Below are 11,129 nucleotides of genomic sequence, written 5' to 3'. Positions count from 1 at the left end.
AATATTAGAAATGATCTTTCTTTATTAGACTTAGATGAGAATTTGACTTTTAACCGGACACAATGGCGAAAAAGGATCCATGTAGCCGACCCCACGTAGTGGGACAAAGGATGTTGTTGTTATTGTTGTTAGTTTTGTTTTTGCTAATTTTGTTGTTTCCCAGTGCTAAAGTTTTGACAACATAGTTTAAAATTTTGGCAATTTTTTTTTTTAACTATTCAATATATTTAAACACTAACTTCGAATCGCAGAATTTTAATTATGATTTTCTTTAGTCATTATCCGTATTCATTTGTACAAGAAATTTAAAGGCCTTCATTTTCGTAATCTTCTTTCCTTAATTTTCAATTGTTTTTTTTTTGAAGATTTCTTTACTCCATGAAGCGCATATCTGCCCAGATTATTTTGTTTATTTATTTTTGGTTCAATGCACATCTTTATCATTTTTTTGTCATCGTTGTTTGTTTGTCATTTTCTTGCATTTTTCTTGGCTGAAATTCCTAGCTTTTAGTTGTTCCTTTTAATCATTGTTTTTCTTGGTATACTGTATAGGTAAGTTCTCTTCATTTTTTTAACCTAAAATTCTTGTATATGTTCGCTCTTATTTTTTAATCTCAGCACCTTCTTGTATTTTTATTTAATTTCATATCATATCTATAATGATAAAGCCACTTATCCAGCTGATCATCCTCATCTTTGCAACACTTAGTTTTATGCTTCTCTTTTAATGGACTTAGATGGTTTGGTCACATAAAATGACGGCCTTCCGATGACCCGGTTAGAAAAGTAGAGGTATTAGATTTGATTTTTGTTAAGAAAGGTAGAGGTAAACCTAAAAAGATTTGGTTAGAAAATATTAGAAATGATCTGTGTTTATTAGATTTAAACTAGAATTTGACTTTTAATAGGTCACAATGGAGAAAAAGGATTCATGTAGCCCACCCCACATAGTGGAACAAAGGCTTGTTGTTGTTGTGGCATCACCTCTTATGTATTCTAATATTGTTAGTTGGTGTTTGATATTGACTGTGGTTATTGTTATTATAAGTGGCTGGAAGTTGTGGAGAAATCAAATTTTGAAAGCTGCTTTGGTTTTTTTTTTTTTAAATTGGATAAAAAACTTTCATATAAGTGCCACACAAGCATATTATGTTGTGAAAAGAATTTTCTTCCTTTAAAATTTTTGAAGGGCAACATTGTGATCGTATCTACTTGAGCTATGCTAGCGTGCTGGGATTCCACTCAAGCTTCACCAAATAGGCCTTTCTACCCTTGTTGACATTTTTTCCTACCATTTTGTTATTTTCTTACTAAACGTTAAACAACTTGTTTTATTATCTTCTTAGTTTTCTCTATTCACATTGTGCCTTTTAAAGCTTGGGTTCTTTGCACTTAATTTTAATAATAATGGAAAAATGTTAATAACCTTTTTTATTGGTATAATGGAGCTTATGATTTAAGCCTATCCCAATAGAGGTTTGAAAATGCCTAGGAGATGAGGTAATTTCTTGTCTTATTAATTTTTTTAATATTATTTTGAAGACTAAAAAGATGCTAGATGAGTGGAGATTGAGTGTGTTGATTCTTATTTTTAAGAATAAAGGTGTTGCACAGGATTGTGCAAATTATAGAGGAACTAAGTTAATGTGTCATACATTAAAACTATGGGAGAGAGTTATGGAGCATTGGTTATTACGCGATACTAATGTTTCTAAAATCAATTTGATTCAGGCTGGGTAGGTCTACTATATAAGTTTTATATTTATTATGAGGTTTGATGGAGAACTATAGAGAGAATAAGGAGGATCTACATATAATATTTATTGATTTAGGGAATGCATATGATAAAGTTCTAAGAGCAGTGTTTTGGAGCGTTGTCGAAAAGAAAGGGTTACTAATGCTTATATTCAAGTCATTAAGGATATGCATGCAGGAGTTGTTTCTTGTGTTCAAATAGATGGTTGTTTGACAAAGTATTATTTTTTTTATGTCAATTGGATTTCGTCAAGGATATGCCTTAATCCTATATATTTTTGCTTTAGTCATGGATGTTCTTATTAGACATTTGCAAGAGGATGGACCCTAGCGTATGCTCTTTGCTAATGATATTCTTCTTGTTGATAAGACTTGACTGGGAATTGAAGGTAAAGTTGAATCGTGGAGGTCAACCTTAGAGTCTAAGGTTATCATTTGAGTATATCTAAAACCGAATACATGAAGTATAATTTTAGTCATAATAGATCTAGTGGGGGGATTGAGTTTTTGGGCGATCAAGTTATTATTAAGAGTACTTGTTTTTGATATATTGGGTCTATTGTTTAGAGCGATGGTGAAATAGATGGGTTTATTATTGTAGAATTTAACTTGGATGGTTGAAGTGGAGGAATGCATCGTGCTTTTTGTGTGATAGAAAAGTTCCCCTCAAATTAAAAGGAAAATTCTATAAGATGGTGCTGAGACATGCAATGCTTTATGGCACAGAATGTTGACCTTTAAAAGGAAAATATAATGTTAAGTTAAGTGTTGTAGGGATGTGGATGTTTAGGTGGATTAGTGACTTTATCCCACTACGTGGGGTCAGCTATATGAGTCATTAATCTTCTTTTTTGCCTTATTAAGATTTAAATTCTCATTTAAATCTAATAAAGAATGAACATTTCTAATATTTTCTAACAAGGTATTTTTAGGTCTATCTCTACCTTTCTTAATATTAGCCAAATTTAATACATATATTTTTTAACTGGGTCATCGGAAGGTTGCTGTTTTATGTGACCAAACCATCTAAGGCTACTCTCTAATTTCATTTGCCAGTGGATCTACTATAACCAATTCATGTATGTGCTTGTTTTGTATTATGTCTCTTAAGTATAATTGTCCTAAGCAACACACATGTATAAAATAAATAAATAATTGTAATGATGAATGTGTAAAATTGTGCTAATGTATGAAATTTTCTAGGCTTTTTCCTCTATTTCTTATTTTATTCATGTACACTATTTTATAAAAGTCATATGATGGTTGCTACTAAGGCTTGAAGGTAGGATTTTAAAATTCTAACTTTTTAGAAGAAAGAGTCGTATACCTCTTATTCGGTTCCTACTAAGGCTTACCTTTCAGCTTTTTCTTTTCTTTTCATAGGTTTATCCCCCATAATATTATTTTCCTCAATAACTTCCAAACTCACATAGCAGACGTCATTGACATCATAGGACAGTACACAAAAATATCGTACATGTAAAATAAATTCATAATGAACAAGTTATCATAAAATTGAAATTGTTTTTGTTCCCAAAAATTTCTTATTAGGATTAATTTAAAGAAATGCTACAAAAGTTAGATAAAAAAACTTGTTACTTCCTGTACTTGAGATTAAGTATGTCACCTCGTTTTCTAGGTTAGGAAGATGGATTTTATCCCTTAGATTATCCCGACCTCTTTACATTTTATAGACAACCTAAATTAAGATAGATTTGAAATATATAAATAATTTCTTACTTAGAAATCAATTATGGTAAATCTAAAAAAATAGAATTTTACCTCAAATAAATTTCTCTTCATTCAAACCAATTTTCTTACAGAATTCCTGACCTCCTTCCTGCTATTCTTTCCTTCTCTTTTTTTCCCTTTTCTGTTCTCTGGATTTTGGCCGCTATAGCCCTTTTTCTTCTCTTGGCCTGGTTTAGCTTCGGCTCCAGAGACTGGTTATAGGGGTAATAGAAAGGAAGTAGAAAATGGATTTAAAACTTAAGTAATATATAAGTTATAATATTTAATAGTTAGGAAAATTGATGCAGCCATTTGATTCCAATGCATGTGTTTTTTAGTGGAATTTTTTGTTTTCCACTAATAACTACTATGATTTTAATAAATGAATAGTAAAGAAAAACTAGAGTAAAAATGCAAATCGAAACTAATTCAGTAATTTTCACCTCTTTTCAAATTAATATATATTTCTTTGTATAAATTTGCTTAGTTGGCAAGTAGAAGATAATGGAATAATTTTTTTTCTTTTATAATAGTTGGTATTTTGAGTTCTAATTTCTAAAAAAAATTACAAAATTGGAAAATTTTAGGGCATAATACTTCGTGCCTTAGCGATGAGGTGCGGAGGCATTTAGCACCTCGTTTTGGCATGATTGCATAATCTATTACTTGTGTTTTACGGTGGTGTTATGCTCTGCCATCTTAATCAAACTGTCATTTCTTTGCTTTGTGGCAGCTACAAAGCCTCAGTTACACCTTTCCAGTTGCAGTCTGCGTTGTGTTGTCTGGCATTTATGAAGATGATTTGGACAATTCAGAAGATGTCATTTATACTGGGCAGGGGGGTAATGATTTATTGGGTCGGAGACATCAGATTCAGGATCAGAAGATGGAACGTGGCAACTTGGCTTTAAAGGTTTGTTTCCTCAATTTTATATGATTTATTCTCTACTTAAAATTTTAAAGGTTTTTTATTTGTTCAAAAAAGGTTAGGAGAGATCGGACAGCGAATTTTAATAGCCTACACCCTCATGAATTTGGAAGTGTATTTTTATTTTTTCCTGGCATGGATGCATTTCATAATCAGTAACCTTCTATTGTCTATTGCTTCATTGACTCTAATTTCATAATATATAATAATATACTCTATTGTGCTGTTGAACTGTTTATGTTCCTGCATTATACTATTTTGCTGATCTGTTCGATAAATTTTCTGATGTACTTTTTTTTTTCTCTGCAGAATAGTATGATATGTACTGTTCCTGTAAGAGTTATTCGTGGGCATGAATCGACTAACAGTTACTGTGGGAAAGTTTATACCTATGATGGGTTATACAAGGTAAGTATTAAGTCGAATTACTTTGTTCTCCGTGCATAAGTCATACATTCTTTTATGCATTCAGTGTGTCGCTTAGTCTTAGTAAGTGATGATCACCTTTTGCTTTGATGTATTCTTTTCCAGTTCCTTGTTAAACGATAAAAATGTACAGCTTCTGGAAAGCTTCTTATCGGTTTCTTTTAAGTGCAAACTCTTATGACTAACTATGCCTGTCATGCATGCGCAAAAGTTTCCTGTTTATTCTTGTTAAAAGGCTCTAAGGTTTCTTGGTAATGCGTCAGATTTTTTTTTTTTTGGAAGATAAGAAACATACCACTATTATTTAAGGGTGTTGTAAATGAGCGAAGCTTAACTGTGTGCTTGTGTTTGAGTCAGTCTAGTTTTTTTTTAAGTGGCCTCATGTGAGAATTTTTATGTGAATGATGTTTTCTTGTTCGGTTTATTTTAATTGTGATATGCTTGTAACTTAGATTTGTTTGGATTACGGGAAATCTTAATTTAAAATCTTTTTTAAAAGCTTGAAGTTGTTATTTTGAGTAAGCTACTAGATTTAAAAAGTTGTATATTTTTATTACTCGAGATATATGATTTCAATATATATATATATATATATATATACACACACACGTGCACACTTATTTTTCTTTTATCAGCGGGGTTGTGCCAGGCCCTAATTGACCTTTAGATTTATTAGAGTGCTTAATCGAATATTTTTGGGCTCTTTGTTTACTTTGTCATTCTATGCAAATTGATATTGGGGATTGATTTCTTGTTGCTGTAGTCTTGAAGTGTTCATTTGTTGCTGGAACATTTTAAAATTTGTAAATTTTGCTCTGTGGTTTTAGTTAAATTTTTGGAGGCATTTTTTGTTTTATTTTTTTGGTTTCTTATGAACTTGGGCACTATTGTAGAGTGATATTTGATGAATTTTTCTTTGCAACTTGAGTGCTTTGTTTTGATAGTATGTCACTTCAGTAGTAATATGTATATCATGACGGTATTTTAATGGTTGCTTTTGATTGCTTTATTTATTCTGCTTGCTTCCTTCCAGTGGATTGTAGTTTTGTGTTTTCTTGGATTTTGTTTGTATTCTATACATCATCAACTTATGATATTTGCGATATGAACCCAAAAAATTGTTTTTTTTTGTGAAGGTCTAGATGGCCTTTTGCAAATGAAAGACAAATAACTTAGTAAATTTTTTTTGTGGATATTTAATTCGTTTTGCTCGATGGTGTTTTGCTTACTTGATCAAATTGGGAGTTAGTAAATTTCAAAGTTTCTTTTTATTGAAATGTTTATGATTTGTTATTTAATTATTTTTGACGGGTATAAGTTTGTGAGATTTTTTTTTTTCAAAATAAGTGGATAATGTTGATATTGGTCTTGCTAATTGTTTATTTTAAATGCAGACATCCGACCTGCATATAACAATAAGAAATTGAGAATTTTTTTTTGTACGTTTGGAATGATTGTATAACATGTTAATGATTTTAAATTGGATATTGATTTTTTTTTACTGTTAGAATGATTGCTGGTGTTTTGTGGATTGTTGCATTCTTCTCCTGTATGGTTAATTAGAATTTTTTGGTTTTGAGTCCCTGAATAGGAGTAGAATTTCTTGCTTTTGGGTAAAGTAAAGATACTGTATGAATGACACCGGCCAGGTAGGGGCTCGACGAATCCACGTCGAGGATCCGGTGACGGGACCAAGAACTCCTTGGGGGAGAGGGATCACCACCTGAAATTCAGGATACAGAAACCCAAAAACAGAGTAAAAATTACTCAAATATTATTCATCTCAAATCTATCTATTACATGACATTGGCTACCTATTTATAGCCCAAAAGAAGGAACATACTAGGCTACACAAAACAAAAGAAAGCATTTCACCTCTATAGCCCTATAACTACTAAATGGACTTAATATAGCCTGAAGTTTAATACAATTGACGTCTCAGCTCCGGCGTCAATGAATTGAATGTACCATAATGTTTACCGAAGGGCCGGCTGACTTCTTGGTTGTTGAATGCTTCATTAGATAAAACTCTGGAGTCTTAGGTAACTCCAACAAAAGGCCCATGACAGAGAATAACATTCATAAGAATGCAGTCTTTTTTTGGATACTTTTAGATTCATTTAAATAGGAGGGGCACAAATATTATGTTTTAAATATCATTCCTAAGAAACGTCTCTAGATTTTTTTAACCCCCATGTATTGAATATCATTGTCACATGAGAGATCCTTTTGTGTTTATGGGATTTTTACTATGTTTGATGATCTAATTATTTCTTTTTAAGATTTTAGGTTTTGAAAATTTTCTAAGGTTAATTTTAATAATTTCACTCATTATAGGACATTTGAAAGTCTATTAAAATCTTTCAAGAATTTTATGTGTTGTTAATACAAATACGGAAATTCCTAGTGAATGCAAGGCTCTTAGAAGTTGTATTTTTGTTGTACTAATTTTTTTAAATAGTCGTTATTGTCACCCTTTTGAAGCCCTGCACATTCTTTTTGATGGAAAATTAAAATTTTGCCCTTTTGGTTTTACTTTTCATAATCTCTTATTCATTCCCAATCCTGTTCTTTGGAATCAAGTTTTTGATAATTTTTGCCTTTATGCTTTTACAACTTGTTGCTTTTGCACTTTTTGTTTTTGTAGGTTGTAAAATATTGGGCAGAAAAAGGTGTTTCTGGGTTCACAGTTTTTAAGTACCGTCTGTGTCGGCTTGAAGGGCAACCGACTCTTACTACTAATCAGGTTTCTGCACTTATGCTTCCTATGCTTTTTGCTATCTTCAGCGGCAAGATGTTTTCCTTGTTATATGTGCACAAATATTTATTTGTTTATTTATTTTTATTTTTTCCTCGTATGATGGACATCAGTCCTTTTCTAGGCAAGAATTCATCCTCATTGCTGTAAGAATTAGGAATTATATTGAAGTCCCTACCCATGGCGTTAGGGTTTTTTTAATGTGGGGTTGTAGGATGATATGAGTAGCTTTAATCCTAGACTATTTTAAATAGTTATCTATTTACAAGTGTTGATTATATAATAAATTTCCTAAGTGGTAATATTCATTGTTCGTGAAGTCATGTTAATTCATAGTTGTTTGTGGATTGGTTATCCTTTTGCCATTTAATTGCTATAGTGGCCAAGTTTATTCAATAACAATCCGCTGAGGATTTTTTCATGTCTTTAGTAAGGACTATTTGTAATCTAAATTGATTGATGGTGACTGTTCATTGGATGGTTTGTTGCTTGGTGAGGATTGTGGATGTATAACTTATTTTTTTCCTTTCCTTGCAAGCTTGTATTAACTTTTTAAGTGGGTTTGGGTCAAGGCTTTACTGTTAATTTTTTTCGTTGTAGAATCATAAAACTCAATGGTCTATATAATTTTAATAATACATATTGTTGACATTTAGTTTGATGACCTAATGTTTTGCTATTTAGTTTATTTGTGAATATACTTTGAGTGGTTAAGAACATGAAAATTTTGATGCAGGCAAACTAGAAAGAAAGAGCCAATAGAGGAGAACGCTAGGACAACTAAAACAAAACTCAATTCAATCTAGAAAGCTGACATCCAAACAAAACATAAAAAAATCCAAAGTCGAACAAACGAAACAAAATTTAAAAATAAAAACACTATCCTCAGAACAACCAGCAAGCGGTTTCCTCACATGCAACGAAAAGTGGGTAAAATAAGATAAGTGATTAGGGGTTCCAAAAGCTCCAACGTCCAACCAAACTCCTCCAGTAAATGTCACCAAATCAGCCAACAAACACATTCCAAAAGCTCAAGAAGAATGATACAAGTGGAGTGGAACTTGCGGAGAGAAGAAGAGGTTAGAAGCCCAAGACGAAATAGAGAGGAGGAAGAGAGAATTTGAACAAGCTCTCAAGCTTTCCAAGAAAGGAGAAGAAACCCTCAGATTTTTAGAGACTTTTCTCAAGATAATGAACAACCTTTTCATGACAAATACATCTCTAATTTATAAGATAAAAAGGTGCAGCCAAACATCCAATTCCACTTCCAACTGAACCAATCAGGTAAGGGGAAGAGGAATACCAACAGGCAACACAGGAACCGGGTAAAGCAGCCACGAGACAGCAGCCATGGAAGAAATCGAAAAGGCAGCACATGGGACCGAAACGAGCACCCAACAATGGGAGAAGAACCAGCCACGAGAAACAACACCAGAATGAAATTGAGGGGGAACAAAAAAGGGGAAGAGAAAAGTTCCAACTCTACTTAATGAGCTAACAAGAAGAATATCTTTTCATGTTAATGAGCTAAACTTTTAGCTCAAGCATTTATGAGCTGGAACCAAGAAGCTCCCAAAGAACACAGCCCAAACCCTAGAAACTAAGGTTCAACCCGAGAAGCAATAACAGCTCAAAAGACCAAAGAACCAAAGAAGCTAGCACACCCAAGGTTTGCCATGCCCAAGCACTACCTACTCATAATCATTGGATGTTTTCCATCATTGGATATCATAAAAAAACTAAACGAAAATTATAACATTCAAATTACAATTACAACAACAACAACAACAACAACAACAACAACAACATCAAGCCTTTATCCCACTACGTGGGGTCAACTGCATGAATCCTTTTTCTCCATTGTGTTTTATTAAAAGTCAAATTCTCGTTAAAATCTAATAAAGAAAGGTCATTCCTAATATTTTCTATTCAAGTCTTTTTAGGTCTACCCCTGCCTTTTTTAACACAAGTCAAATTTAATATCTCTACTCTCCTAACCGGGTCATCAGAAGATCGCCTTTTTATGTGACCAAACCATCTAAGGCGACTCTCTCTAATCTTATCTTCTACTGGACAAACTTCCACTATAAAATGAGTAAGAGCAGAAAATCTAGAGCCAATAACTCCAAATACATTGGGTGACCATATCGAATTTTATGTATCATCAAGCTCATAAAAGGACTTGGAAATTTGATGCATACAAATTACTGTTTATTTTTGTTTTTTAAATTGTTATTTGAATGTTAACATTGCCGTTGCCAGGTCCCAAGTCCTAGATGAGAAAAGTGGAGGGTTGCGTTAAGTAGTCGATAGCCTGCGTAAAACTTGTCGAACAATAATGACATGAATCTTTTAAGAAATTATGTTAATGCTAGGGTGTCCCCTGGAAGCGACGCGCTGTATGACCTGAATACAGTGACAAATGTGCAAAGGTCGCTGCACCGGCGCCCGGGTGCAGTGTTAAATAAGCAAGGGTTCCCACATCAAAGACGGATGTGGGCAAAGAAGCTAGTCCATGAAATTAAAATTAGGATAGGAACTTGGAATATAGGTTCCCTTATAAGAAAATTAATGTAATTAATAGATATTATGATTCATAGGAAGTTAAATATTTTGTGCATTCAGGAAACTAAGTGGGTTGGGGAGAAGGCTAAGGAAATTGATAGTTTAGGATTTAAACTTTGGTATTTGGGTAGGAGTCGTACTAGAAATGGTGTAGGTGTTATTATAGATAAGAGTTTAAAGGATAATGCTATAAAAATTAATAGGATTGGAGATAGAATTATAGCTTTAAAGATTGTTATTGATGATAAGATTGTTAATATTATAAGTGCTTATGCTCTTCAAGTAGGTTTGTATATGAGTTCTAAATTAAATTTTTGGAATGACTTAGAAAAATTAATACAAAAGATACCTCTTGAAGAAAGAGTTTTTATTGGAGAAGATTTAAATGAACATGTTAGTAGAGAGGTAGATGATTTTAAAAGCATTCATGGTGGCCATTAATTTGGAACGACGAATGAAGGTTGCAAGACCATTTTAAATTTTTGTTTAGCTTATGATTTTTCAATTGCTAATACGTTATTTAAGAAAAGGAATGAGCATCTCATCACTTATAAAAATGGATATAGTACAACCCAGATTGATTATTTTCTTATTAGAAAATTAAATCGTTTAGATTGCAAAGATTGTAAAGTTATTCCGAGTGAAAATTTATGTACCCAACATCGATTATTAGTTTTGGACTTTAAGATAAAGGGGCATAAAATAAAAAATAAAGTAAAACAATTTTCTAGGATTAGATGGGGGCATTTAAAGAATATTAACAAAATTATTTTTGGAAATAAGATTTTAGATCTTAAGATTTTGTCTATGCATGAGGATGCTAATATTATGTGGGAAAAAGTGGCTAGTGATATTAAGAATATTGCAAAAGATGTCCTTGGAGTATCAAAGGGAAAAGCTCCTAATAGTAAAAATAGTTGGTGGTGGAATCCAAATGTGCAAGAAAAGATTAAAAATAAGAAGTTT

The 11,129-nt window shown here is 32.3% G+C and overlaps 1 protein-coding gene across 7 annotated transcripts in view; it reads left to right on the top strand.

Annotated features, from left to right (window-relative positions):
- The window catches only part of LOC110103468 (histone-lysine N-methyltransferase, H3 lysine-9 specific SUVH4), a 41,628-nt gene that overhangs the window by 5,640 nt on the left and 24,859 nt on the right, over nucleotides 1–11,129 (top strand). For all 7 annotated transcript variants that reach the window (XM_028700123.1, XM_020832208.2, XM_020832209.2 and 4 more), the window contains 3 exons: nucleotides 4,220–4,399; nucleotides 4,724–4,822; nucleotides 7,488–7,586. In XM_028700123.1, coding sequence (XP_028555956.1) covers nucleotides 4,220–4,399; nucleotides 4,724–4,822; nucleotides 7,488–7,586 — 378 coding nt within the window. The remainder of the gene's footprint in view (nucleotides 1–4,219; nucleotides 4,400–4,723; nucleotides 4,823–7,487; nucleotides 7,587–11,129) is intronic.

Source organism: Dendrobium catenatum, unplaced genomic scaffold (assembly GCF_001605985.2).
Source record: "Dendrobium catenatum unplaced genomic scaffold, ASM160598v2 fragScaff_scaffold_1456, whole genome shotgun sequence".
NCBI classification, from domain to species: domain Eukaryota; kingdom Viridiplantae; phylum Streptophyta; class Magnoliopsida; order Asparagales; family Orchidaceae; genus Dendrobium; species Dendrobium catenatum.
The sequence above is the reverse complement of the archived record's forward strand: the minus strand, read 5'-3'. Positions and strand labels throughout refer to the sequence as shown.